A 26,332-nucleotide genomic window follows, 5' to 3' on the forward strand; every position below is an offset into this window, starting at 1 on the left:
GGGGGTTAAAATAAAAATTTTACCACATTTGGTGAAAGTTTTGGGGTTGTTTTTAGTTGAATTTTAACGATATGTTGCCCATCAGACGGTTTTATTCTCCCCCCCCCCCCCCCCCCCCCAGGGGAACGTTTGTGTTTTTGCTCTGTGGATCACGCCGCAGCTGGCAGCCCAGGCACAATTGCTTTGCTTGGTGGGGGTCGGAGGCTTCTGAGGCGGTCTGAACTACCCAACTGGGCCATAGGGCTGGAAGAGTTCCCGTGTTGGGCTGTGATGCAGATTCCCTCGTGGCATCCCGGCTTTACTCTCATAGACGAGAGTCTAGTTCCCGCCAATCCAGAGAGGCGGGTTGTCTGAAACCTGGCGGCTAACTGAGGCTTACTTGCAGGTCTTTGCCGACGCCGTGGGTGGCAGGATCCCACATACGAGTGCTACCGCGACACCAGTGGCTATACCTGCCTGGTCCTCGTGAACGGCCGCGAGTACCAGACCGATCTTGCATATGAATCCAACACCCTCGCCCAGGAGAATGCGGCCATGCGCGCGTTTATGGTCTGCAGGAACTTCTCCGTTAATGGTGGCATGCTAGCCAGGAACGGGATCGTCCAGGGATTGCCTGCAGATGAGACCAGCCGCAGGCACCGGAAGAGCAGTAGACACCATGGATCACCTCCCAGTCACGGACATGGCCACCACAGCCGTCGCTCTGGACACCATTCGAGCAGCAGTTCGATTGCCTCCTCGGAGTGAAACGGCAGAGAACCAAAGAAGGGGGAAACCACGAAAAGGGAAATTCGAGGGAGCCACATATCTTCCTTGGACATGACAACGCATGGCCATTGGATCGGATCCGCACTTCTTCCAGACCCATGTCGGCCCAATTGGAGAGAGAAGGCGCTGAGACTACTTTTTTGACATAAACTTGGATTGGCTTCACAGCAATATCGACGAGATGCCGGGACTTTATACCCAGTCGGCATGCTTGCAGGGAGAGCATGCAAGCAAAAGAGAAAACAGGGGAGAGAGGGAGGGGGAGCAGCAAAGAAAGGAGGAAAACACCGCGAGGAACGACATGATTCAAAACGATCTCAAAAATTGCATCCGGGACATGATTTGACGACATAACGACCTATTAGAACCAACCTCCGTTTTTTTTTTTTTTTTTTCTTCTGACGACCTGTTAACGACCATCTCTCCACTGGAATCAGACTTTTTCTCTCTCAGTTAATAAACTTGGTCTATTTCACTTCGGTTTCCGTTTCCGTTTTTTCCTTTAACTTCTCCTCTTCGTCCACTTTTCCAGCTATGAGTTCAAGACTTGACGACCGGACTTTCTGGATGGGCACCACAGGACCACCCAGAGCCGACTTATGACCCGCGGACACTTTCGGAGGCGACTCTGTTTTGACCAAAACCCGGAGATTCCCCCTCCATCTCCATTCCATGGCCATGGGGAGGAAGGAGGCAACCTTGATAACCCAGTAAGGGGTCTTTGGAGACTCGACCCTTTTCCGCAACAAAATTCTGGAGGCTAGACTGGAGGTGGACTTTTTTCTTCTTCATTTTACAATTGTCTTTTAAAAAAGTGCCATGCATTCGTTGCATTCAGCAAGCGTTGGTTTGTTTTGATTCTTTTTTACTTTATATTTTGCAACGCCGGGTTGGGCGACCGCTTCAGCGCTGCCGTTGTTGGGTTACCTGGGAGGAAAACTGCTTTCCAACGGCCATAAGGGTGAAAGAATAACGCTATGATATGATAAACGAGGCTTTCAAGAATGCAACGTTTGATTCGCAGGGCTACCAGAGTAATGCAGACTCTTCCATCGCCACCGGAATCAGGCAATGTTGAACGAAGGTGACCTGAAGGTCGTAAACGAAAAACCAAAAATAGATCCGGCTCGGGCAAGCAGCTTTCCCGAAGGTACCCGGGCCCCACATACCGGATCCGCTCCGGACTTGGGGGTTTTGGGGTCATGTCTCCAGGTCCAGAGAGAACTGCCTCGCAGGTTGTGGCCAGAAGAAACCTCCTTGGCGCCAGAGCAGAGTGTTTCTGAGTCAAGTGATCCCCAATTGCTCAGCAAATTTCATTTCTTCAGAGCCTAGCTAGCCGTGAATGGATGAAGCTACGTCATAGGTATAACACCGATAATTTGGGGTATTATCACACATGACAAGCTGATTGCAGCTGTTCGTTCAGCTGCTGAAGCAAAAATAAAATAAAAGTGATGAGTATCGGCCGGCCTGTTGGAGCTGTTTGTCGATTGTTGGCAGCTGGTGACTGTCAACCAGAAGGAAGAATTTAAGTATATCTGTAAAGCATCAATGCCATTGATGTTTGTTTGGTGTTGAAGTTAACAGAGTCAACAGTGTGACCCGAAGATCAGTCCGCAGCCCCTTTTACTTCGTAATTGCATCAAAGGGCGACAATCTCGCCAGTTTAATTGTGGCTCGTGGAGGCTCTGTGAGATTGTGATTGGGTCTGCGGCTGGTCTAGGAGTTCCTTATTCATTTGCCCATCCCTTCTCGCGACGGGTGGAGCACCGACCACCCTGTCCCTGTACCCTGTGAACTCTCGTGAGACGCCGAATCTTCAATTTCTCTACCCTCCGCCGAGCCAAACCTTTAACACGACATCATTGAAAGCCTTACTCATACCTACATATATCTGTCTCGTCACTCCCAACCCAACGGTTGTCCATATTTTACTGGTGCCCTGTTACACTCGTGCCTTGACAACTGTCGTTATCTTGAAGACGCTTTCTTCCCCCTCTGGCTAGCTTCATTCCTTCAATCGTTTGACCAGCTGTTCTTCACTTCTCCCCCCACAATCAAGGAAGATGAAGGGTGAGTGCACAATCTGTTATCTTCAGCGACATGATTGAATTGCACCATGGCTAAACAACTCCCTTTCTACAGCTCTTATTCTTGTCGGTGGCTTCGGCACCCGCCTCCGACCTCTCGTACGCTCCCCTCTCCCCTGACTACGACCACCACCACCAGGCCTGCATCTAGATGCACCGCCGCATACCTTCCCAGCCTTTCTGAACAGCTGCTAATATGTCTGATAACTCAGACCCTCACCCTCCCCAAGCCTCTGGTTGAATTTGGGAACAAGCGCATGATCTTGCACCAGATTGAGGCACTCGCCGAGGCCGGCGTTACTGATGTCGTCCTCGCCGTAAACTACCGCCCTGAGATTATGGAGAAGTATTTGGCAGAGGTTTGTGGGATTGGGCCCCGAGACAGTCGAGGTTCATTACTGATAAGTATGGTTGCACTGCAGTACGAGAAGAGATTCGGGATCAGCATCACGTTCTCCATCGAGACCGAGCCGTTGGGCACTGCAGGCCCCCTGAAACTTGCAGAGAAAATCCTCCGCAAGGACGACACGCCCTTCTTCGTCCTCAACTCCGACGTCACCTGCGATTATCCCTTCCGGGAGCTAGCTGCCTTCCACAAGGCCCACGGTGACGAAGGCACAATCGTTGTGACCAAGGTTGAGGAGCCCTCCAAATACGGTGTCATTGTCCACAAGCCGAATCACCCGAGTCGTATCGACCGCTTTGTTGAGAAGCCCGTCGAGTTTGTCGGCAACCGGATCAATGCCGGCATCTACATACTAAACACCTCGGTCCTCGACCGTATCGAGCTCCGGCCTACATCCATCGAGCAGGAGACCTTCCCTGCCATCGTCAAGGACGGGCTGCTGCACTCGTTCGATCTCGAGGGCTTCTGGATGGACGTGGGCCAGCCAAAGGACTTCCTCACCGGCACCTGCCTGTATCTATCCTCCTTGACCACCAAGGGCTCCAAGCTCCTCTCATCCACCTCGGAACCTTACGTCCACGGCGGAAATGTCCTGATCGACCCGTCGGCCAAGATTGGCAAGAACTGCAGGATAGGCCCGAATGTCACCATCGGTCCCAACGTGGTGGTTGGCGATGGTGTCCGCCTGCAGCGCTGTGTCCTCCTTTCCGGCTCCAAGGTAAAGGACCATGCATGGATCAAGAGCACCATCGTCGGTTGGAACAGCACCGTTGGCAAATGGGCCCGCCTTGAGAACGTTTCCGTCCTCGGCGACGATGTCACCATCGGTGACGAGATCTACGTCAACGGCGGCAGCATCCTGCCGCACAAGACCATCAAGGCCAATGTCGACGTGCCTGCTATCATCATGTAATAGCGTCGCAAGCCTGGCTCCCGGTGCCTCCTCCTTTATTTTTAGCCGGCACCCTTCCGGTATATACCCTTTTAAACCCAATTTTCGTATCAGTCTTCATAATGCCGATCAACAACACCATCGGCCAAGTGTCGCAACCGAATAACCACTCGACTCTTCTCGCTTCGATTCTTTCTTCCACGGCACCCCGTTTTTGCGGCTCTGCTTATGCGCGTCGGAGAGGGGAATCTGGCGCCGGATCTGCGTGCTTTTTGTTACACCTGGTCGTTTTTAGATGCGTGTAAGGATAATGGGATTTGTTCGGATATCATCAGGACGTCCGTCCTCGGATCCGAGTTTCTCTCCTCTCTCTCTCTGGGATGGAAGGGACGATAGATGGACAACAGGAACAGGGGAGACACAAGCTGGCATGGTTTCGGGTCTGCATTGGAAGCATGCGAGGCAATCGAATTTCTATACGTTTCTGACTGTTCTTCTCACTCAGCTCCAGAGGACCCCTCGGTTGAATCCTCGGAAGCGACGTAGGGCGGGAGCCGTGGATGGTTTCGGCCCCAGCTACATTTAGTGTCAGCTAATCAGTCTGGCTGACTGGTCGACCAGGGAACCGTGAAGAACAATCAATGCTTTGGAATGAATGGCTTCCTTCCGTCTGAGAACTTCGTGACACGTCCGTGATTCAGTCTACTTTCATGTGTCAGCTACCTCCGCACGTCTGACCAGGTGTTTGTTTGGCCCTTCTAACTGTATTACTGGTGGGCTGGCAGACGGATGGATTGTGAAGTGAGCTTGAAGTCACGGTGAGGACTGACTGTCTCTACAGTCATATCGCGGTTTGAGAACTTTCAAGCGGAAATCTCAAAAATGCCACATATGTCCGTCGCAGAATGACGCCCCTTCCCTCAGAATAGATATAGGCGTTCTCCTGCACAAAGATGGCCCTGTCCCTGGGGTTCTTCCTCACCGACACCTAAACGAAGGAAGGATCACCACCCCTCCGCCGATGTCTCTACACACAGGCAGCCAAGGCTGGTTCGAACACCCCCGTACGCCACCATCACCCTCATCCCAATACTCCAGCCGCGTCGTCTCGACCTCCCCGAGCGTCACCGCCACCACCCCGGCACCCGCCTCCCGCGAAGAAGACGCGGGGGCAACCCATCATCCCCACCCACCCCTCGACGACGACGACGACGACGGCCCCCACCTACCACCCGCCACCATCGACCCCATCCTCGACACCCTCCTCGCCCGCCTGCACGCAGCCCACCTCCGCCGGCAGGCAACCAAGCACGCCCTCCACGAGGCAGAGCAGGCGGCCGAGGAGGCGACCTGGCGCCTCCTCCTCCTGGACCACCGCCACCGCCACCACCCGCCGGGCCGGGCGAGGGGCCGGCTCGAGTACCGGCTGGCGCTGGCGCGGGCGGGGCGCGACGGCGCGACGGCAAGGCGGAGGAGGGAGCTCGGCGCGAAGCTGGGGGCCGCGACGGCGGAGGTGGAGGATGACCTGGGGGTCCTTTGGAGGGTGCTACGGGAGAGGGCGCGGCGGATGAAGGGGGAAGAACGGGGAGGCGGCAGCGGCGGTAGCGGGCGGTGGGATGGCGATGCGGATGTGGATGCAGACGCAGATGCGGGTGGGGGAGGGGGAGGGTCAGTCGTGGAGCAGGTCCGCCGGCTGCTGGGGCGGGCGTCGGCCGGCGAGCTCGAGGAGGCCCGCGCGCTGCTGGACCGCCAGCTCCTGGGCCCCGCGGCGCTGTCGGTCCGGTCTCCGGCGGCGGGCGTGCTGACGCCGCCTCCGCGGTCGCACTCTGCCGTGCCTTGGGCGAGCGGCGGGGCGGGGCAGGGAGACTGGTCGGGGTCGTCGCCAGTTGCGCAGACGTGGATATGATCCCCGGGAATATCACCGTTTAGCAATATTCCTCAAATTTTACGCTTCTCGGTGGGCGTGTGTTCAGGAACCTTGGACATGGCTTGGACAGTTGAGACCTCTCCAGACGAAGAAGCCCCCCCCAATACCGAGTTTCTAAGTTTACTGGCATCTGATTACATGTTACCTACGCAAGGAAACAAAAGCGATCCCGCAGTGTCTGGCCTCATATCCGGTCCTGAACCACACTTGTGGGCTGTGGTTTCCCAGTAACAGCACCAACTGGACTTGGTGCAGGAGGGAAAAGGGGGGAGGGAGTCAGGGGGTAGGAGAATGAGGTAGGAAAGGGAAAGAGGACGGGGACTAGAAGATGTCCAGGGGTGTCCACATATTCGGAGATGGAATGTTCCCCGTCACAGGCTCTCCAATGCGGCATCCTTGCCACAGGCAATCCGACGTAGGGTTACTGATTTTGGTTGTGGTTATGGGGAGTCAAGGTCTAGTTCCGTGAGGTGGGTTTTGGAACATTCACACACAGGGCTGCAAGCCACTGGCCCGGTCAAATGATGTGTTGCATATGCAGCAAACGGTCACAGCACCTGCAAGGCAAAACGCCCAAAACCCAGGATACCTGGACAGCCTGTGAGTGGTCAGGGCTTTCCAAAATGGGATTGTGATTTATGCAGGCTGGAATCAGTTTGGTTGCAAGAAGGATGGGTGGCGCCGTGTAAAGATCCGGAAGCCCTGCCCTCGACTTCGTGTTTCTTCTCGTTTGCTCGTAACGACCCCATGCCTGATGATATTCCAAAACCACAACTCCGCCACTCGGGCCATGAAGTCGGATATCCTCTAGATTCCCCCAATCGCTCCGCGTTCGGCACGTCTCTGGATAGCAGACGAGAGAAAACAACAGAATTTTCTGCTCTTGTAATCGGACCATCTGCCGAATATTTCCCGCCCCCCAACAGCTCGTGGATGCTCAGTATGTCCAATACCACGAATCGGAACAGCAGCTAGTCAAACAAGACCCTGATGATGCCGCCCAAATACCCAGGCCCCAATGCTAACGATGCTAAGTGATGCGTGTAGATTATGCAAGATTCGGAGGAATGTGCTGATTCATCATCCCTTGCTTGGTTGCGCATTCGAGGAATTGCGGGAATTCCCTGCCGCAGTCTCCCCCTTGGAATTCTCCTGGCTGCCCTCTTGGAACAAGCCATGTTCCTCGATGTACTATTACAGTTAGCTGGCTGCTCGTAAAGGCATCTGTGAGAGGGCTAACTAACGGCAACAACTGGGTCGGGTATTAGGTAGCTGGCAGAGGTCAGTCAACGGTCTCCCACAGTATTCAGCTTCACGCCACATACCGGACACTCAATTCCTTTTTCTATATAGTCCATGGCGTCAGCAAGTGTCACGATAAACAGGAGAAGGGAGGGGGTCCAGTGTTGTGGCGCGACGACAGAGCACGCTGAAAGGTAGATATCCTTCTCGGCCTAAAAACATACCAGGAAGAGCCGGACTTTGGTCGAGCTTCAGAGCGTTAGCAACCTCGTGCATGGTTGTTTTGAGTTGCGAACTCACCTAATGTCGTTCTGGATCACCTGGCTAATAAGCCAGATGTTGTCCTCATATTGCCGCAACGCTGCAAGAGCCTCCTCGATATCTGTTCCTGCAGGTGTGTGAGTTATGAGGCAGGCGGTAGTAGCTGGAGAACTGACCGGAGCGCTCAATAATAAAGCAACCATAGTGGCCCAGAATGATGTCGAGGTCGGCAGAGGACCACAAATTCGGGGTGCTCATGGTTTGGATCTTGAGATGTGTGTGAATAAATGCCCTTGCGCGATAATCTTGACGAATAAGCAATTCTACTCACGAGGTCAGAGCCCGCCAGCAAACAGATCCTAGCCCGCTTTCCGCTGACACCTCCAAGCACATCGTTGATCTCGTGGTCGACATGCGCAAGCACACGGGCTGTCGGAACGTACTGAGGCTCCCCCTTGGAATTCCGAACGGAAGTTTCAAACGGGTCGACCATCAGCCATGACGACTGCTCAATCGCTGCTGCGCACATGTTGACTCTGATTGGAAGTTAGATCGCTGGTGCGGTTGTGATGTGAATGGCACACTCACCGGTGATAGCCTGCAGCAAGGCCAACTTTCTTGTACCCATCACTAATTTTGTGTTAGGACGCATGCTCGAGTCTGGTATCAACTGAGAGTTAACTTTCCTCACAGGGGAGAGATAACCCCCACAGACTTCAAAGCTGTTCGCAAGTCATGTTAGTAACCGAGCAGCATGTTGTGCGGCGAATGAGCGACGGTTTCCCGAAGCAGGTAGCCTGAAATGCCGAGGTTGGAAGGATACTTACTCGGTGTTGAATCGCACGAAATCGGATGCCATCTCGAACCTATGTTGCGCAAAACATCTCAGTCACTCGCCTTACCCCGTAGTATTCTCTCGTCGCAGCAAGTCTTACATGCGCAGGTGTAGATATGTCACAGGCTTTTCCAATGACTTTGGTTAGTGAGCTGGTATCGACGGGACTTGAGTGCCAACCTACCGAAAACGAGCCGCACGCCACCAGAACCAAGGGAGTCTTGCTCTCATCCACCAGGGTTCGTTTGAGCTTGTGGTAAGGGAAGCGATAGTCTTCTTGCGGTATCAGCTCGGCTTCCTCTGGGGTCGACTGCTGACGAAGCGCCCTGGGCCGGGCACCATCCGGTGTTTGCCCCTTGGAACTCATGATTGCGAAATGGAAGGTCGGGAAAGGTGTCGCGCGCCTTCCGCAATAGCAAATGCAGTCTGGACCACGGCAGCTGCGGCTCGGGTCGATGACGGAGGGCTACCTATTCTGTCGTGCGACAGGCGACAGACAGGCGAGAGCGATTGAGGCAGGCGATACCGGGCAAGGTGCGTCACAGTGGCAATAGCGCTCGCAACAACAATAAGTGATCAGAGAGGAGTCCCGGGCAGGACTTTGATAAGGATGAGTTGAAGCCGCAATCGAAGCCGGGGAAAGGTAGAAGTAAGTCTGGAGAAGAGAAAAAGCGGGACGGCGTGGGAATGGGCGAGAAAGGACGTTGACTAGAGTCTCGAACAGCTCTAGAAATAGGTAGTTCCTTTGCGCCTGGCGGGCCAGTGGTTGTTACTGTCGGTAACCCTGTAATGGGGGGATTAAAAGGCGCAATCCAGGCTGAGTACTGCCACCTGCCTACCTGACTATCTGCTAACTAATCACCTTAGTCTGCAAGTGCCGACCAATGTCCGATGATCTCCTTCAACATGATAGACGGGCGCGGGGCAGGATAAGTATTTGTAAGTACCTCGCTGAGTGAGGGGTTAACGAGCTGGCTGGGGAGTGAGGGGCAATCTTAGATACAAGGAAGTACTCCGTAAATCCGACTATCACATCGCCTGCTCCGTCTTACATTCTTAAAGCCTGGCCCTTATTATGAGTCAAAATTGAAACAGGCAACAACCCATTCTAAGCTTACCTGCTTTTTGCCTTTAGAGCTACATTGAGCCAAACGATAGACGTCATTGAAACCTTTTGACTTTTGATGCTTTGAGACAGACCGGTTGACAGACTTAGAAAGGACGAAACAGCGGACTTCCCAACTTCGTTGTACGTTCAAGCAAAAGCTTTCGGCCTCCTGCCGTCAGTAGTTAAAGTTTTCAGAAACAGTTTCCTGATCCCCAAGCCATCCCAATAACACTTTCAGCATTGCCGGATTGGTGCATAAATAGTACTTCTTTCTGGTTATCATCCCATCGCTTCCAGCCCCTAGAACATCACCCCTTTCCATTCTCCGCCCGAAGACTTGAGCGCCCAGGTCCTCAGTCTTCCTCGCGAAATCCCTCTCTTCCTCCCCAATCTTTCCCGTGACAAACAGTTTCACGAACCGCGCAAGTCCATCAACCTTTTCGAACGTATGAACAGCGAGGAACAAGTCTCCCGAACGGAGGCTCCAAAGGACACGGAACCCGGCGTCGCCCCTTTTCCCAAGGGCCGCCAGCAAGCCGGGCGCTTGCGCTAGCAGGGGGGTGATGCCCACCCCGCCTGCAACGAAGACGGCGAGCTTCTCGTCCTTGTCTTCCGCTGCTCCGCCATTGCCGGCGGCGGGGATCCGGAACGCCCCCTCGCCACCGAAGCCGAGGACGGGTAACTCCAGGGGCACCCGGATGTTGTGCTTGGCAAGCAATGTCGTGGCTGGGCCGTGCTTGCGCACCGTGATCTCCAGCTCCGTCTCGTCATCTAGCGCCGCATCGTCACGATCACCTTGGGCAGACGACGGCGGCGGGTTCGAGATGGTGAACGTCCGTACGAAATCGTCGTTCAGGCTCTGGGGGTCGTCATCGCACATGTGACGCCACCCATCATCCAGTTCCGCGCTGAAATCAAGAGTAACATGCTGACCCGGCTTCCATGCCCTCAATTGCCTCCCGCTAGCCCCAGGCTGGAGTTTGAACACGTATCGGCTCACTGTCGGGCTAATGACCTCCCGCTCGACTAGTGTAGCCGTCGTAACTGGACCTTGGTCCCTAGGAATAGCGCCGGTCTGCTGCTCGCTCACGAGTGGGCGAACCGGCGGATTGTACGGGGATGACTCCCCGGCTTTGCCCCTGAAGGAAAGCCCGTCTTTCACGAACCGGGCTTCCTTCACGGTGATCTTGACCGCTAGGCCGGCATGGGCAAGCAGCGCGGCGGCCGACCGGCCTACAAGAAGCTCGGTTTCGCCTCTTAGGAAGAGTACGTTGGACGAGTCAAAGTCTGGGATTGCAATGCCGACATTTGGGTTGGTGTAGAGATTTCCGAGAGTCTGGTACAAACGGTTGCCGGAATATTCGGGGTAAACTATCACGACACCGCCTTTCGCGTTGCTGACGACCCGTACAAAGCCGGGAGGTCCTCCTCTGTGGTTCGTATCCATAGTCTGTCCGTTGGTGGAAGATAAGAAAAACATGTCGGCCTTATCGATCAGCTCAAGGGCCCCCTTCGGCAAGGGCAACGTATCGGATACCAGCTCCGGCAACGGAACATGAGCGGTAACCTCCTTCTTGTTGAGATATTTGGGGCAATTGCCGAGGCTCTCCTGCACTAGCATCGCCATCTGGACTTCCCCAACAGCAGGATTATTCCCGTCTTTGCTTGCGACTGTACCGACAGCCATTCGGCCAGCTAGTTTGACCCGATCCCTTGTTTCGAGGTCGATACTGAGCGCACTCATAACCTTGCCTTCTATCCCACCTGTCATCGGACGCACTAGTTCGCCGTCCGCTGCTGAACCTAGCAACGCTTGTACGACTGGGTCATGACGCCTGTCAACAAGGCACTGAACGCCAAGAAGATCTTGGGCGACTGGTCGAGTGAACGTCCTCTCGCCCCCCCAGACTGTTGTCCAGGGCCTGCCTTGCTCGTCCAGAGTCCCAAACGCGACCAGTGAAGAGCTGGCTACTCGGTACGCATACGGAGCGGGCAGGCCCTTGGCGGTTGGGTTTTCTCGCTGCGACGTCGGGACACGGAGGAGGTTGTGGATGGCCTGCTCCCCGGGATGCCAGCCGGTCGAGAATTCGTGGAGGGTTGCCATAGCGGCAGCGATGGATGGTTTGGCTCCCGAGACAGAGGTTCAAGATGCTACTGGCATCGGCGAGGATCGTCGAGGAAGAAGTGGAAATGGGCAGGGCACAAAATGAACCCGAAACAGGGGAATGGTGCCCATCAAGGACTTTCTCGACAGTCGTTTCCTGGAATCTTAGACGGAGAGGGTTTGCAGATTGGGCTTGGAAGCCCTCAGGCAGCATTGATAATAATAAACCGATCCATCAGTAGGAACTGCGTGTTGATGGCTGGGCATTATATTATGGCTGGACGGGGCATCGCAAATCCCGAAATACCCATCGCTTTGACGACTCCTGACAAATCATTCATAAAGGGCGCGCGAGTGGCAAATCCAGTCGCGCCTTTTGCTCAACCCAACCCGAGTCTTCGGTTTAAAGATACCATGTCACGAAGGAGAATGTCGCTGGTGATCTTGCGAACCGTAATAGTAATTATATTCGAGAATTGGCAGGGCGGAGTATCAAGGAGTTGCTTCGGCACATTAGAATTGCGTCGAAAATGAGCTGACGGCGGCTGCCCAAAAGAAGCGACCTACTTTGGCTTGTGAAAGCAGCTTCAGTCGCGACGCAGTGGGGGGCTGCTGGGGTTGTCAGCAAGAACCTAGGGCTCCGCAATTGTTCCACCAGTAATTTAAAAGATCAAGCTAACCTAAATGCTACAGACTCTGCGGACTTCTGCGAACTCTGCAAGTGTAACGGAAAAAGTCGCCCATCATTGTCCGTGTCAAAAGCGCTCCAAACTCAATAATGTTTCTAGCTCGCTCCAACCGAACTCGGCCGTCCATAGCCAGCCTAGCTGAGGGATACTTATTACTGGCCCGGCGCAGCGATTGCCAGAGCTTCTCGTCCACCACAGCTGCTGTTGCTCGAGGGCGGCACAAAAATTTCAGGTTCTGCTAGGATCAGGCCTGCTATGACGTATCCCGACCCCGCCACCTGCGACTACTCCTTCCTAGTGTTTCCACCCCGCGATTCAAGACACACGCCTACGGCTTGGTCGGCTTTATACACACGCGCAGGAGATATTCTGAAATCCCAAGTCGCAGGGACCCTGGCACGGCCACCCAGCCGAGCACAATGGCTGACAGTCGCAACACCAAACCAGTCCAGACTGACAAGGTGTCAGTGACCGAAGGCGAGTACGTCGAGCAGACCGAGCATCTCCCTCCCGGCATCATGGAAACCAAGGAGGAAGTCGAGCACCAATGGTTCGTTGGGAGCATCGACCAAGGAACCACTTCCACTCGCTTCCTCATATTCAATGGCAAAGGCGACCCCGTCGCAGACCATCAAATGGAATTCGAGAATATGTATCCGGAGTCAGGGTCAGTCGAACGAACCCCTTCCCCCCTTTCGCCCATTCCCCTTGGCTCCAGCCCATAGCGCAAAATACTGACCCGTTGAAGATGGCACGAGCATGACCCCCTAGAACTCCTTTCTTCCGTCGAGGAGTGCATTGACAATTCCATGCGCCAATTCGAGAAGCAAGGTTACACCAAGGCCAACATTCGCTCCATCGGGATAACGAACCAGCGCGAGACAACGGTAGTCTGGGACAAGAATACCGGGGAGCCCTTATACAACGCCATTGTATGGCCGGATACCCGGACAAAGAATCTCGTGCGCGAGCTCCGCAACCGCGACTCCTCCGAAGAGCTCCTGCCGCTCTGCGGATTGCCGCTGTCCACCTACCCAAGCAGCGTCAAGCTGCTCTGGCTGCTGCAGAACGTCGACGCCGTGAAGAAGGCATACGATGAATCGCGTCTCGCCTTCGGAACTGTTGACTCCTGGCTGATATTCAAGTTGAACGGCGGCGTTAAGGCGGAGAAGCCGGTACATGTGACCGACAGCACGAATGCGAGCCGGACCATGTTTATGAACCTTCGGACGCTGAAGTATGATGACAGGCTCCTGAAGTTCTTCGGACTCGACAGGGAAAAAATCAGCCTTCCGCAGATCGTACCGTCCTCAGATCCAGATGTGTTTGGCAAAGTGACCTACGGCGCGCTGGAGGGGATCTCCATCGCCGGGTGCCTCGGAGACCAATCCAGCGCCCTAGTGGGGCAATGCGGCTTCAGCCCGGGCCAGGCCAAGAATACCTACGGAACGGGATGCTTCCTGCTGTACAATGTCGGGGACGAACCAGTCATATCAAAGTCGGGCCTGCTCGCAACCATCGCATACGACTTTGGCAAAGGCAAAAAGCCGGTATACGCACTTGAAGGCAGCATCGCGGTTGCCGGTTCCGGCGTCAAGTTCCTGATGAATAATCTTGGCTTCGTGAATGAGTCGAGCAAGATTACCGAGCTCGCCGAGTCCGTCAAGGACAATGGCGGCGTCTTCTTCGTCACGGCCTTCAGTGGCCTCTTTGCCCCTTACTGGATCGACGACGCCAAGGGAACATTATGTACGTCCCCAACTAGTCATTTAGTGAATGAAAATTCCCAACTGACGCCTCGACAGTCGGCATAACCCAACACACCACAAAGGGCCACATCGCCCGCGCGACTCTCGAGGCGACGTGCTACCAGACCAAGGCGATCCTCGACGCCATGGAGCAGGACTCGGGCCACAAGCTCGAGTCGCTCGCCGTCGACGGCGGCATGTCCAACTCGGACCTGTGCATGCAGACTCAGGCTGACATCAGCGGCATCCCCGTCGACCGCCCCGGCATGCGCGAGACCACCGCCCTCGGCGCCGCCATCGCCGCGGGGCTGGCCACGGGCGTGTGGAACGAGCTGGAGGACCTCAAGAACGTCAACCAGGAAGGCAGGAGGGTCTTCCAGCCTGACATGCCGCGGGACAAGGCCGAGAAGCTGTTCAAGAAGTGGGAGCAGGCAGTGGATATGAGCAGGGGGTGGGTTAATGGGACTGACTAAGAGGTGTATAGGGAAAGGGTGCATCCTTGGATTTGTGTGATGGTACGGAATCTGGGTCAGATACTCCTTGTATTTATGGTCAGACGTATTGACACTTGTCTTGGATAGAGGCGAGATCTAATGGAAGCTCAAACTAGAAATCACCGCACTGGGAGTAGTGAGAAAAGTAGCCTCTTGAATAATTGTCATGGCATGGGTCCCCAGTACGGGCCATGGTGCCATGATCCATCCATTTCACCACCTATCCAGCCTTCTATATACAATATAATCGGCTAGCGTGCTCTATACCATACCAAACCAGCTGCTTTTCATACATGATCGATCAGTGCAGTGTAATGCGCATCGCTTGCCCAATATGCTTCCCAGCCAAGACCCGTGTGTAAATCCATTGCGCTTGAACGCCGATAAAACCAATATCCCAAATCTCAAAATGAGCCCTCATTATGCATCGTCGTCAAGCCAATGTCGCTTCCTCAGACCATCATAGTCCACATATGGCCCTATATAAGCCCCCTCGACATACAGTCGTCGAGTGAGAATCTCCCTTCCGCCAGCGCACCGCCTTGAAACAGACGGCCTCGGGAGGAAGCAAGCGAAGCACCGAGCCAGGTATCATAACCCCATGCGAGGACAACAAGGCCCGCGGTTCAACCGAGTACAAAGTCTCGAAATAGAAGAAGAGAAGCCAAGCGGATTGAAGAAGGGGCGGGACGTCAGCCGACGTGACTGGCGCCCACCAAGGAAGCCGGGGTCAATTGCCGTCGTGTAGGTCGTCGCTGGAGCTGCTCCCGCTGCTCGACGACGAGCCCGTCACCGTGCCCGAGAAGTTCCGCCGCGCGACGCGGACGAGGTGGTAGATGCCGATTGCGATCAGGGTGAGGATGATGAAGAGGACGATGATGATGATGGCGATGGCGTCGTTCTTCTTGACCATCTTCGCCGCTCAGGTGCCAGGCGCCTGGAGAGGCGTCGGCAAGGCTGGGGGTTGGGTGGGTGTGATATGGGGGGATGGTTGACTCGGTGGAGGAGCCGAGGAATGTTGACTGAGGAATGTAGATCGCAGAATGTAGATCGAGAAACAATAGGTGGTTGCTTTTCGGGATCAACAGTGTGTCATGTGAAGGTGTCGTGGCGCCCGTCGTCTTTCGTCTTTGGAATTGGGCAAGTGTGAAGCAAAGTCCCTCCTTGGTGGTTGCGGGGTCAACAGCGGTGATACAGCAATGCGCTACTGCAGATGGCTGGGAAGGGCCGACAAAGAACAAAGATGATATATGGCAGATTGGAAGCTACAAAGAGAACCAAAATAAACAATAATTTAGGATTTCTCTGTGAATGCGATTCGGAAGAGAGCATCGATAAGACTGGAAAACTGGCAGAACTGGCGTTGGCATTCAAGAAATACGTGCCGTTGCCCCGCCACCTCATTCCAGAACAAATAAAATAATGTGCGAGGCTGGCACCCAGCCCCCCCTTACCCCTGTAACGTTAGCGCTTTCGCAAGGTGTGCACGGTCCATTTCAGTGGGTCGATTGAGCTCCAACCACCAGCCTTGTGAATGTCGAGCTCCTGATTCGACCAGAAAGGGGAGCTCGAAAAGAAGCCTGAAACAGGCATTCGTAGGGAGCCCAAGGAGATGGGACCATGACGCGCACCTCATTTAAAAGTTGTGATGTCGTAAGGTGCATTTGACTAAATACAACCCAACCGGAAGTTCCAGCTGTCGACGATTAGATGCAGAGAAGGGGACGAGAGGGAGGAGGTAGGGAGATAGTTGGCAGGTAGATGGAAAGGTACAGTAGGGATAACGCAAGGTAAATTGATATTGGGACAAGAAATGAGGAATTCAGACCAGAAATTCCCCTGAACTACCATTACCGAATCGCCCCGATGCGACAGCGCCGAAATCCAGCCTCTCCAGTAGAGCCATGTCATTCGTTAGGCTCTGCTAAAGAGAGAGCAAACATATAAAACAATACAGTAAGTCAATCCTTCCTCCGTTCCAATCAGTCAATTGGGGAGGCAGCAGCCAGCGCATCATCTTGGTCCTTCTTAATGATGCGGACGTGTCGTTCGTAAAATTGCAGCATCTATTGTCCGATTGTTAGTTAGAGTAGCTCCGAAGCTTGTGTTGAAACGGAGGGGTATTCGGCCAGCTTACCTTCTGAGGGCAGCGCTTGTAGATAACGCTGGTCTCATGTTGCGTTCTATGCCCGTTCTTCCAGGTCAGGTACACCATCAGCTTCCCCTTCTCCTCGTCCTCGCAAGCATCCAGGCTCGCAATGTCCTCCTCCCAGCTCCCCGCCGGAGGCTTCCATGCAGCCCGTTTCGCAGTGGCAGGCGGGCTGGTGTCTTTCGGATGGTCGCCGTTCTTGCGTGACCGTTTGTTCCCCATCGTGGGAGTATTCGTCGATGAACGGCCTCGCTTCTTGCCCTTTAGGCCGTTCTTCATCTCTTGGAAGATTTTGTCTCGACCACCCACGGCCTCGAAGTACTCTTCTAGGATTACTGAAGCGTTGTCCCTGCGTCCGACCGTTAGATCGATGGCATGGGGAGGGGATAGGACCAAGCACCGCATACTTCAGGTTGTCCTCGGGTTCCCAAGTGCGATCTGCCTTCTTCTCATATCCTTCCCATTTGACCTCAAACTTGAGTTCGCCCTAAACTCGCAACGTTAGATAACGAAACTGCCGTTGCCGTTGCCGTGATTCCTACGAACCCCTTGGAACTGGTGGGATATGATTTTCTCGACAACGTATCTGCTTTGATGTTAGGCGCATCACAGGGAGCTCATGGGGTGGTTCCATACTCTTCCAGCTCCTCGTCCTCCTCGCCATCGTCCCCTTCTTCGTCGTCATCGTGCTCGGACTCCTGACCGTTAGTCTGGTCGTTCGCATTATCCTCTTCCATCTCGTCCTCCTTGTACGACGCCGACTTCCTCTCCCTTTCCCTTTTTGTTACCGATGTAAGGGGGACGGTGAGCTCGTTGTCTGAGGCCTCTTCGTCGCTGATAGCTGCTACGAGTGTCAGCTAAGCGGGGTGTTCAATATCAAGTTGCTAGGTAATGGAGAGAAATAGAAGCGCGGAGGCGTAGAGATATTGGCGCAAAGTTATGGAGGTGTTAATATGAAGAGAGCGAATCACCACGGGCGAAAGCGACGGTCAGCGCATCCAGACGCGTTGCGATCGACTTCAATATTTCTTTGCGCCGGGAAATGTTGCAGGAGACAGCTTACCTGGAGGCATACTGGGCAGCCCTTACTCAGTTAGGTTTGTGGGGATGTTGCGAAACAGCCCTGCGGCAGCAATGCGTTGAATGCGTGAAGCTCGTCAGAATTGGTATGGGGATAGCTTCCAAACGGTGGCAGGCCAGCAGCGCGACCATTCGTTCCCATTCTACAAATGCGGGACGTGGCGGACGGAGCAACAATTTAATTGATCCGCTTCTGTCTCTTATGTAACTAACCCTAACCCTCGCTTTACCCTTTCGTATGAACCAGATGCCATCTACCGTAGAATTGCCTCCTCGAGGGCCCTGAGCCTCTCGAAGTGATCGAGGCTGGGTGAATCCCGGACAAACGGCCCGCTCTCAACAGTGCCCCGCTGACCCTCCACGTAGATACGGGGCTCCGCCACAGCATACAGCGCGGTGGAACGGCCACTCTCCATCTCCTCGATTTGCCTCATGTGGGATTCTATTGTGGGCAAGTCACCGTCGGCTGCCTCGTCTTCGCCTACCTCCGAGGTCAGTATCCAGAGGAGCTCACCATCAGCGAAGGCGCCGGGCATGAATTGGTGCTTGGTCTCCCCATTGGGAGGCTGGCTCTGGACTGTTGTCTCTACCTTGACAGTGGAAGCCTTGGGAGTCTGCGAAAACATCGTGTTGTCGAAATGCTTCTGGTCTTTCCTAGGAACACCGCTTGATACGGTAATATTGAGCGTGGGTAGCGATGCCTGAGGACCAAGGAAATAGAGTGTTGAAGAGCTTAGGATGGCTGCTTTCTTTGGTAGACAAGTAGGATGACGATTCCCCTGGGATGGTTCCCCCTCTTATAATAGCCTAGTCGTATAGAGACGACCGAGGACGAGGAGGCTGTCAAAGGATATCGTGCGCTGTCAAAGGGAGGGCGAGATACCCATTGTCTTTTTGTGCGCTGATACTGACTGCAAGAAGACAATCGTAAAGACCAGGGAAGGCTCAGCCTGCGAGACCCGTCTATCTGGCAATTCTTTGTGCCACACCCTGAATGCTTTCTGAAACTCCCAGTAAATACAACGTCAGTTGAATGAATTCCAGTTAAGTGATAACACGGGGGCTTTCTTTGTGTGGGCCGTCGCTCCAAGGCCGGGTCGAACTCTGGTTTTGAAGCATGATGAACGGCAGGACTTATGGCGAGCTGATCCCGCGTGGGTCAATATGGAATACATATTTGATAGTTAGTGTACATGATGATAGTATACACAAGCGGCGTAAGACACAAAAGGCAAGAAAGTCAATAACAAGGCAGGGAACACGTGGAGGCCTTGCCAACCTGACTCAAATGCCGAAGGATTGCCTCGGTTGTTGTAACCTCTTTCCAGCAGCAACTTTCGGAGAGTTTTCCCGTTCCTCGAGAGCTGGTCATGTTCAGAATACATCAAAACTCTCTTCAGGTATGGGATTAGTGTGCCGGGGCAAGATAGTTGTCCAAAGCCCCGCTAGGACTGGCCCAGAATGCGAGAGCAATGATCATATAGAGGCCCAACAGCTGGAGAAGGAAAGTTAGAGTCTGTATTGAGGTCGCAATATATATTCTGGCTTGGTGGCAACTCACCATTGCTCCCTCGAGATAGTTAGACTTGCCGTCCTGGACAATGTATGTAACAACCAACACCGAGAAGGCGAAAGCAATTGTCTCGACTGGGCTATCTGTCAGCGCCTTTCATTCAATCCTGTCTCTCCGGGGTATGTTGGCACTTACACGTCTCGAAGTGAAGGGTCATGGGTTGGCCGATGATCCAGCCAAGGATGACCAAGAAAGGTGTGACGAGAAGGGCAATCTGTATGCTGGAGCCAATAGCGACACCCATGGCCAGATCCATCTTGTTTCTCAGAGCCACGACACATGCCGTGACATGTTCGGCAGCGTTACCAACGATGGGGATAAGAATCAACCCGATGAAGTTCTTGCTGATATGATGACTCTGGACAATATCGTCAATGCTGCCGACAAGGTAGTCGGCACAAATGGCCACGACAACGGTAACAGCAATAAGAACTGCGCCAGCCGAGAACGCGCTCATGCTCACTTGTTCCTCCTCCTCCTCCTCCAGTAGAAGGGGAGCCTCAGGGGTGAACAGGTTCTTGTGGGTACGAAGCTGGAAGTATAGGTATAGAACGTATAGCAGCAACAGGATGATGGCAGTACCGCGCGACAAGAACAGGATGCTCGAATCCTTGTCCTGGTCATTGCTGGTGTGATCGAGGACGGCATAGAGCGCGGCCGGGATAACCAGCGAGGCAGAAGAGAGTGTCATGAGCGAACATGTCGTCTGGGCGGTGGCTGTTGTGAAGGTCTGCTCGATGCCCGCGCCCTCGTCATCGCGCATGTGCCGTATGCCGCCTAGTAAAAAGCACATGCCCAAGACAAGCAGTAGGTTCGAGAGGATGGAGCCCAGCATCGAGGACTGCACAACCTCGATTTCGCCCGCCTTGAGTGCGACGATGCTAACCTGTGCGGCAACGAGTCAATGAGGTGTAACACAAGCCGGACCGAGATTGGAAGCCGTACGATAAGCTCCACGGCATTGCCAAAGGTAGCGTTTAGCAGACCCCCCATAGTGTCTCCCAGGCGCACCGATATCTCTTCCGTTGCAAACGACAGCACCGCTGCTAGCGGGATAATGGCGAAGAAGTTGAGCGTGAAGACGGTAGTGGGATCCCATTCATGAGCACCAGCGAAGATACCGATTGGAACAAATACAAGGAGAATGTTGATAGGGCCTTGCGATGCGAAGTTAGTATATCAAGCTTCCAACCACTTGCGCCACACGATAGAACCTACTACTCAGGAGCGTGACTTTGGTCACATTGAAGGCTCTTGCCGGCCATTTGACCAGGGGATTGGGGCTGTCGATGCCGGGAGTGTGTCTCCGATCGAGGAAAACATTCCGCCAGAAGCCGGTACGGTCTGCTTCTGCGGACGAGTGGCCCAGGAGCGGGCTGTTCTCGTTTGCATTCATGACGCCGTTTGTGTGTTCGTCGTGCGCAGGCTTGGTCCAAGTCCGGCGGAGCTGCTCCCGGAAATCGACCGTAACTGGCAGATTTGTTAATCACTGAAGCCTCAAGGGGAGCGAGAATTTGCGCTGTGGTCCATAGCACGGCAGCCAATGGCCATCTTGATGGAAGCTCAGATCTGGTGGTCGTGAACAGGGCCGACGGGAAGGAGAGCTGTGATGTGAGAGAGAGGGATAGGACGAAAGCCAAGATGGTAGCAGCACTCACACACCATGGCTCTCCACTAAAGCCAACTAATTAATGGTTCGAACAACTAGGTTGATACAACAGAGGTCATCAAAGTTTCGGGACGTGAAGTGGATGCGGGAACATGCCGTCAAGAAAGAGACTCAAAACTGTACCCAGTACATCCATACTGGCGGGGTGTAAGTACTTAGGTACAGGATCTTAGCGCATGCACGTACACAGATGTATGAGGATGGTTGGGCAAGCTCCAAACAACAACCGTTACAAGGATAGGAATCATACAGTCTCAACTCCCTCAACGCACGAACCACCAAAAGCCAAACGCAAGCAAATCGCATCTTATGCTCCCTTGCTCAACTTCCATACTTATCGAGTGTTTCTTCGGTGCTGAGATCGCGGACGCAACCTCCCCCACAAGGTCGCACAATGGATCGTGGCGGTGTTGGCAGAAGGTTGCCAAACTCGGCGAGTCAATACCTTAAAGCTACCCCTGCAGGCCACAAGTGCCGGAGGCCTCCAAGCAATTAACGAAGCTTTGCAGCTGTGGGGAAAAGCCGGACACGGGCAGCTCTGCCAAGACCAAACAACACGCATCTCCACCTCAGACGTCGACGGACTTCAACTCCTCGACGACGAGCTTGGAAAAGGCTTCCTGTAGTTTGGTGCCCACCTCGGAGTCCTTTGACTGATTCTCAGCTTCGTCGACGCCCAAGCCCTTTTCTCCGTGGGCCTCGAGGCATCTTGCCACGGCGCCCCAATATCGCTCTCCGGCCACGTTTCGCAGCTCTTCCGCTGGGTTGGGCCCTTGGAAGTGTGCGTCCGTCTCGGTCCCAAGCAGCCAACCGCGCACCTTTTTGGAATCCGGCAGGGATACGTTGGGCCAGCTTTTCAGGGCTAGGATCTTGTGAAGGGGCAGCCAGTGAGCGATTTCCAAAAGCACCAGTCCCAGAGCGTAGATGTCGTAGGTCTTCCTGAATGGGCCATGCCCCTGCCCGTTTTGCTGGACATCAGGCCATCGGTAGATATTCCACTGGTCATCCACCTCCCGAGACGTCGTACCCGAGCTCTGCGGTCTCGAGTAGTCGAACCCGGAGAGCACAGGCTTCTCCGGATCAAACTCGTCCTCGCGGTCGAAATGGAATATCACATTGTCGCTGCGGATGCCCTTGTGCAGCCAGTTGACGGTGTGAAGGTAGAGCACCGTCGATGCGAGTTTGGACGCAAGCGAGATTCGCTGGGACAAAGTCGGCTTATACTGACGATCGCCAAGTATGTCGTAGAGAGACTTGATCGTTGTTGAGGTATCTGAGTCGTCGGGCATCTGAAAGACCCAGGCGTGTCGTCGGGCACCGTAGACCTGCAGGTCGTCGAAATACCCAATGGAAGAAGGCAGGCACAGGGCTTGCGGCTTGACTTTGTGCAGCATCTCTGCCAGCGCCTCAGTTCGCAATCTTGCCTCTCTCTCCTGAGAAGACCCTGGTACTATGTGTCCCAAGTTCTTCCATTCGATCCAAACGAGGATGTCGTCGTCGTCCTCCGTCGTTAGGACAGCTCTTGGTCGGGATAGTGCTTCTGGCTCATATTCTTCGTTCCAAAAAAGTTCGTCGTCGAATGCGGTGGCAGGGAACCGCGGTACCGTCATAAGGCTGGCGAGGCTCATTCCCGGGTCCAGCGATGAGTTATCCTTGAGTTGGGACAGAATATCTTCCGACGCTTGGCTGATCTCTTTAAGCTTAAGCATATCTCGAAACACCTCATCGTTGCGGCGAGATCTTCTACTGTCGCGGCTCGTGGGTGACGCGTCTATCAGGCCGGTCACAGCACCCAACATGGCCCGGAGCTCCTGGATTTCGTTCCGAGCGAGGACCATCTCTCTGTAGGTCTTGGCGGTGATCTCATCAATGGCTTTCTCCCTGTGATCCCCCATCAACTCGCGGAGACGTTCGGTTAACGCATGGAGATCTTTCAGGAGAGCCTCGAAGGCCTCTTTATCAACCGCTGCCCATCTGACTCGGCGGGGGTGGGTGACTATCTCCTTCGTGTTGTGGGTAACTCTGGAGAAGAAACCGCGGAGATGGCCGGTCCCCTTGGAATATTTGCGCCCTATCTTCTCCTTTTCGTACGAGACAGCAAGGCCAGATACCTGCTTTACCAGGTCAACATCTGTGGCTTTTGCTTCGACGACGTCACGGTCATCTTTCTTGTAGGGGTTGAGCTCGTTCTCGTAGCGGGCATTGAGGTCCCTGAACTCGGCCAGTAGCCACCCGACTCGAGCGACAATGGCGCACAACTCTGTTGCGTTCGTCCCAAGTGCGACTCCCAGGTGGGATCCCTCGGGGACTTCAACAAGACCCGCTGCTTTCCCCCAAGCCAGAATCCGATTATACTCAATAAGCAGCTGTAGCCTTAGAGTCTCGCAATCCTGGGGCATGTCCACAAGGGTTCCGATGAACTTGAACACTAGAAGCGGGTAAGAGTCTGGGACTTGTGGTAAGACGTCGCACCTACTTACACCTTACGGCATTGTCAAACAGATCGAAAGCAAGCGGGACTACACCGATAACGAAGCCTGCAACTTCCATTATGCCTCTATTGCCCGGGACGCAACGATACTGAATGGGAAGAAAGGAGCCTAAAGGCTGATCCTACGAGATCTAGAGAACTGTACTTCTCTAAAGCGGCGGCCAGGGGTTACTGCGGGTCCTTAAGTATGGTAAGTACTACCAGTAGGTAAGATAACCCATGATGGGAGGCTGATTTGAGGTTGCCTCAACCTTGAGCCAGCCTTCAAGTTGCATTGGGCTGAGCCGCCGAACAGAACGAATGATAAGCTGGCCTGGCCAATCGCACAGCTTTACCTAGGTACGTACCTATGCCTGGCGACACAAGGGTCAATCCATCCTTGAGGAGACGAATATGCAAAGTAATGAAACTTGGAAGTGAGGCTTCGAACCACTCTTACCCAGGACCTAGGTATCCATGTAAATACATGCCAACATTGGATTGATGCCCGAGTGTAGGTATTTGGGATATAAATCTTATTTCTACTTTCTTTCCAAGCCCAACAAACCAAGTAAGGCACCCTGGCCCTGTAATCGATGAGAAGTGCCAATGAGGCCAGGCAGATTCTTTTTCAACTTCACAAACTCGGTGGTGGGCAAGGCTCGGCTGCATCCGGTGACTCATTCAGGTACCTACGGGTACCGACGGAGGAAGGAACGTGTGGTGTAGAAAGGAAAAGCCACCCATGCTTGCCATGCTAATAAGCTGAAGGTGGCTGAGCACGAGCTACCACCCGTTCACAATCCAACGAGTGCACCTGTGACGCAGGGCGGGTTCCACAGATTACTGCAGATTATGGGTTGCGGGTCACCTATTTGTGGGTTATTTACAACAGAGAGTCTAGGTGCGATGTCATCACTTGATAACCTAGAGACGCCTGCCACAATTAGCAACCAACTGCTCAATTTTTCGAAACCGGACGGCGCCTTTGAGATTTAAAATATCCCTGGAGGGATCTGTGCTAGCAGATTGGCCAGCGGCATCTTTCGAGGCCACTTCTCACTTGAAATGACAGAGACTCTGACACCTAGAACCGAAGCGCGGCCTCAGCACACAAAACGGGCGCCCTCGGCTCTGAAGACCGGCTCGCCACGCAAGCCATCCCGACGCGTATCGTACGCCGCCGAGGAGCCTGCCAAAGCAGCCTCGTCGTTCACGCCCGCCCTTTCCGTCGCATCATCGCCATGGTCGAGCAAGCTCCTCCTCACGCTCGACGGCGGAGGTATTCGAGGCTACTCCTCGTTGATCATCCTTCGCACCCTGATGAAGGAGGTCGCCGAGATCGAGCAGCGTCATGAGAAACCGGCCATGTCCAGCGCGGATACGGACCGGATACCGCGGGGCTCGATCCCTTCGCATGTCTATCGGGAGGGCCAATATCTGCCGTGCCACTACTTCGACTACATAGCCGGAACAAGCTTCGGCGGTCTGATAGCCATCATGCTGGGCATGCTGGGCATGAGTGTGAAGGACTGTATCGACGAATTCAACAACCAGCAGGATAGCATACCCCTAGCCAACTTCAGGCCCGCAAACCTCGATTTCTCCCTCCTGCGCAGGAGGACAACTTGGCCACCGAAGAGGTCGAACAGTTTCTACGAGACCTTTGCCCGTTTCAGCGCGACGGCGACCGCCAATTTGAACGCGAAGGCGGCTCCTGAACCGTCAACTCCAACTTCGACGTCTACGGTGGAGTCCGAGTTCAAGCAGGACTCTTTTCAATGCCAAACGTGAGTTGTACCCTCGTTGAAACACACACATACATTTCCATATCCCCTTCTCGACAGGATGCTAACGAATATTCTCCTTACAGGCTGGCATGGTGCACCGAGATCGAAAGCCGGAAGCCGTACGCGTTTTGCTCATACGAGGACTACGAGAACGCCAACCGGGCGATATCGATACCGGAGGTCGCAAAGGCCATCACCGCCCCGACCTCGGCCCTGTTCAAGCCGTTCAAGCTCGGGGCGGCGCATTTCGTGGACGGCAGCAGGCAGATCCGCGACCCGACGCTCGAGGTCCTGAAGGAGATCTCGGGCCTCCTGGAGAGCGACCACCCGGCCATCGGCCTCGTGCTAAGCCTGGGCACCGACGAGCACCGCAGCTGGATCTACGAGGTCCTGGGGATAGGGTCGCAGTCATCGTCATCCTCGTCGCAGTCGTCCGGGAGAAAGTCCGCCGCCGCCGCCGCCCAGGTCGACGCCGAGGTCAGCAAGGAGAAGGGCCGGTCGTACCACGACTACCACCGGTTCGAGGTCCCCGACGTCCGCCTCGGCTTCCGCCGCAAGTTCTTCCTGCGCGAGATCGAGGACTTCACCGCAAAGTGGCTCGCCGAGGGGACCAACATGGCCGACATCCGCCGCTACGCGGCCGCACTGGTCGAGAGCCGCCGGGCCAGGGCCGCGACCCCCGGCTGGGAGACGTTCGCCCTCGGCGCCAGGTACCTGTGCTTCCACGACGTCTGCCTGAACAAGGACACTGTCTTCGACAGCAGGGGTAAGTTCTACGGGCACCTGGACCGCAGCCACGGACTCTCCAAGGACATGACCAAGAAGGGCAAGCAGGCCATCGAGGCCGAGTTGGACAGGGGACGCAGGATCGGGCATGGGTTGGCGTTGTAACGTTGTTTGCCCCTTGGGGGATGGATGATATGAAGTTACGGTTTACTGGGGAATGATAATGCAATGGTTTGCAGCTGCCCTTGGGGCCATTACAGCGAGGGAGTTTCGGTCAGCGTGGTTTTTTTTTTTTTTCACTTTCATAGATC

General features: G+C 54.5%; 11 protein-coding genes across 11 annotated transcripts in view; 5 read left to right on the forward strand and 6 right to left on the reverse strand.

Moving 5' to 3' along the window:
• Positions 1-747, forward strand: part of QBC33DRAFT_451035 (uncharacterized protein) — a gene marked incomplete at both ends in the record, with an annotated part of 1,020 nt that extends 273 nt beyond the window's left edge. The window contains one exon of the mRNA XM_060424589.1: positions 386-747. Within this exon, the coding sequence (XP_060283904.1) occupies positions 386-747 (362 nt within the window). The remainder of the gene's footprint in view (positions 1-385) is intronic.
• Positions 748-2,403: 1,656 nt separating this feature from the next.
• QBC33DRAFT_54437 (mannose-1-phosphate guanyltransferase) lies at positions 2,404-4,314 on the forward strand. Its single transcript, XM_060428450.1, has 4 exons — positions 2,404-2,841; positions 2,914-2,957; positions 3,071-3,217; positions 3,281-4,314. Exons 1-4 carry the CDS (start codon positions 2,835-2,837, stop codon positions 4,175-4,177), a joined length of 1,095 nt encoding a protein of 364 aa, XP_060283905.1. The 5' UTR covers positions 2,404-2,834; the 3' UTR covers positions 4,178-4,314.
• Positions 4,315-5,177: 863 nt separating this feature from the next.
• QBC33DRAFT_558529 (uncharacterized protein) lies at positions 5,178-6,062 on the forward strand (the record flags this gene model as incomplete). The annotated part of the gene is made up of 1 exon (XM_060429891.1): positions 5,178-6,062. The coding sequence occupies one exon, from the start codon at positions 5,178-5,180 to the stop codon at positions 6,060-6,062; it is 885 nt and encodes a 294-aa protein (XP_060283906.1).
• A 1,101-nt stretch (positions 6,063-7,163) lies between these two features.
• QBC33DRAFT_450916 (putative nicotinamide mononucleotide adenylyltransferase) lies at positions 7,164-8,788 on the reverse strand (the record flags this gene model as incomplete). The annotated part of the gene is made up of 12 exons (XM_060424583.1): positions 7,164-7,274; positions 7,328-7,355; positions 7,409-7,428; positions 7,550-7,574; positions 7,626-7,713; positions 7,763-7,853; positions 7,918-8,122; positions 8,175-8,216; positions 8,258-8,308; positions 8,414-8,452; positions 8,522-8,547; positions 8,606-8,788. 12 exons carry the CDS (start codon positions 8,786-8,788, stop codon positions 7,164-7,166), a joined length of 909 nt encoding a protein of 302 aa, XP_060283907.1.
• A 916-nt stretch (positions 8,789-9,704) lies between these two features.
• On the reverse strand, positions 9,705-11,633 carry QBC33DRAFT_450571 (uncharacterized protein; the record flags this gene model as incomplete). Its single annotated transcript, XM_060424565.1, has 1 exon — positions 9,705-11,633. The coding sequence occupies one exon, from the start codon at positions 11,631-11,633 to the stop codon at positions 9,705-9,707; it is 1,929 nt and encodes a 642-aa protein (XP_060283908.1).
• Positions 11,634-12,299: 666 nt separating this feature from the next.
• On the forward strand, positions 12,300-14,841 carry QBC33DRAFT_537032 (glycerol kinase 1). The gene is made up of 4 exons (XM_060427761.1): positions 12,300-12,989; positions 13,071-14,071; positions 14,128-14,585; positions 14,652-14,841. The coding sequence occupies exons 1-3, from the start codon at positions 12,742-12,744 to the stop codon at positions 14,541-14,543; spliced, it is 1,665 nt and encodes a 554-aa protein (XP_060283909.1). The 5' UTR covers positions 12,300-12,741; the 3' UTR covers positions 14,544-14,585; positions 14,652-14,841.
• Positions 14,842-15,294: 453 nt separating this feature from the next.
• QBC33DRAFT_558533 (uncharacterized protein) lies at positions 15,295-15,477 on the reverse strand (the record flags this gene model as incomplete). The annotated part of the gene is made up of 1 exon (XM_060429892.1): positions 15,295-15,477. The coding sequence occupies one exon, from the start codon at positions 15,475-15,477 to the stop codon at positions 15,295-15,297; it is 183 nt and encodes a 60-aa protein (XP_060283910.1).
• Positions 15,478-16,257: 780 nt separating this feature from the next.
• On the reverse strand, positions 16,258-17,966 carry QBC33DRAFT_54604 (uncharacterized protein). Its single transcript, XM_060428619.1, has 6 exons — positions 17,777-17,966; positions 17,350-17,554; positions 17,260-17,299; positions 17,121-17,200; positions 16,702-17,062; positions 16,258-16,630 (listed from the first exon to the last, which is right to left on the reverse strand). Exons 1-6 carry the CDS (start codon positions 17,784-17,786, stop codon positions 16,547-16,549), a joined length of 780 nt encoding a protein of 259 aa, XP_060283911.1. The 5' UTR covers positions 17,787-17,966; the 3' UTR covers positions 16,258-16,546.
• Positions 17,967-19,201: 1,235 nt separating this feature from the next.
• On the reverse strand, positions 19,202-20,917 carry QBC33DRAFT_558536 (calcium/proton exchanger; the record flags this gene model as incomplete). Its single annotated transcript, XM_060429893.1, has 6 exons — positions 19,202-19,288; positions 19,355-19,440; positions 19,502-20,252; positions 20,312-20,523; positions 20,585-20,836; positions 20,902-20,917. 6 exons carry the CDS (start codon positions 20,915-20,917, stop codon positions 19,202-19,204), a joined length of 1,404 nt encoding a protein of 467 aa, XP_060283912.1.
• Positions 20,918-21,604: 687 nt separating this feature from the next.
• Positions 21,605-23,585, reverse strand: QBC33DRAFT_450532 (prion-inhibition and propagation-domain-containing protein; the record flags this gene model as incomplete). Its single annotated transcript, XM_060424564.1, has 2 exons — positions 21,605-23,463; positions 23,516-23,585. 2 exons carry the CDS (start codon positions 23,583-23,585, stop codon positions 21,605-21,607), a joined length of 1,929 nt encoding a protein of 642 aa, XP_060283913.1.
• Positions 23,586-24,280: 695 nt separating this feature from the next.
• On the forward strand, positions 24,281-26,295 carry QBC33DRAFT_54995 (acyl transferase/acyl hydrolase/lysophospholipase). Its single transcript, XM_060429021.1, has 2 exons — positions 24,281-25,295; positions 25,379-26,295. Exons 1-2 carry the CDS (start codon positions 24,574-24,576, stop codon positions 26,184-26,186), a joined length of 1,530 nt encoding a protein of 509 aa, XP_060283914.1. The 5' UTR covers positions 24,281-24,573; the 3' UTR covers positions 26,187-26,295.
• The last annotated feature ends 37 nt before the right edge of the window (positions 26,296-26,332 follow it).

Source organism: Phialemonium atrogriseum (assembly GCF_030411735.1).
Source record: "Phialemonium atrogriseum strain 8032-3 unplaced genomic scaffold QBC33scaffold_11, whole genome shotgun sequence".
Lineage (NCBI taxonomy): Eukaryota > Fungi > Ascomycota > Sordariomycetes > Cephalothecales > Cephalothecaceae > Phialemonium > Phialemonium atrogriseum.

What these genes read in the sequence shown, in the direction of transcription:
- QBC33DRAFT_54604 (XM_060428619.1), bottom strand. An exon ending in GAGGACGAGGAGCTGGAAGA is followed by an intron (nt 17,300 to 17,349) that starts GTATGGAACCAC and finishes ACATCAAAGCAG; the next exon opens with ATACGTTGTCGAGAAAATCA. An exon ending in GAACCCGAGGACAACCTGAA is followed by an intron (nt 17,063 to 17,120) that starts GTATGCGGTGCT and finishes GGTCGGACGCAG; the next exon opens with GGACAACGCTTCAGTAATCC.
- QBC33DRAFT_54995 (XM_060429021.1), top strand. Translation starts at nt 24,574, where the DNA reads ATGACAGAGACTCTGACACCTAGAACCGAAGCGCGGCCTCAGCACACA. An exon ending in GACTCTTTTCAATGCCAAAC is followed by an intron (nt 25,296 to 25,378) that starts GTGAGTTGTACC and finishes TTCTCCTTACAG; the next exon opens with GCTGGCATGGTGCACCGAGA.
- QBC33DRAFT_537032 (XM_060427761.1), top strand. Translation starts at nt 12,742, where the DNA reads ATGGCTGACAGTCGCAACACCAAACCAGTCCAGACTGACAAGGTGTCA. An exon ending in AATATGTATCCGGAGTCAGG is followed by an intron (nt 12,990 to 13,070) that starts GTCAGTCGAACG and finishes GACCCGTTGAAG; the next exon opens with ATGGCACGAGCATGACCCCC. An exon ending in CGACGCCAAGGGAACATTAT is followed by an intron (nt 14,072 to 14,127) that starts GTACGTCCCCAA and finishes ACGCCTCGACAG; the next exon opens with TCGGCATAACCCAACACACC.
- QBC33DRAFT_54437 (XM_060428450.1), top strand. An exon ending in GCACCCGCCTCCGACCTCTC is followed by an intron (nt 2,958 to 3,070) that starts GTACGCTCCCCT and finishes CTGATAACTCAG; the next exon opens with ACCCTCACCCTCCCCAAGCC. An exon ending in TGGAGAAGTATTTGGCAGAG is followed by an intron (nt 3,218 to 3,280) that starts GTTTGTGGGATT and finishes GTTGCACTGCAG; the next exon opens with TACGAGAAGAGATTCGGGAT.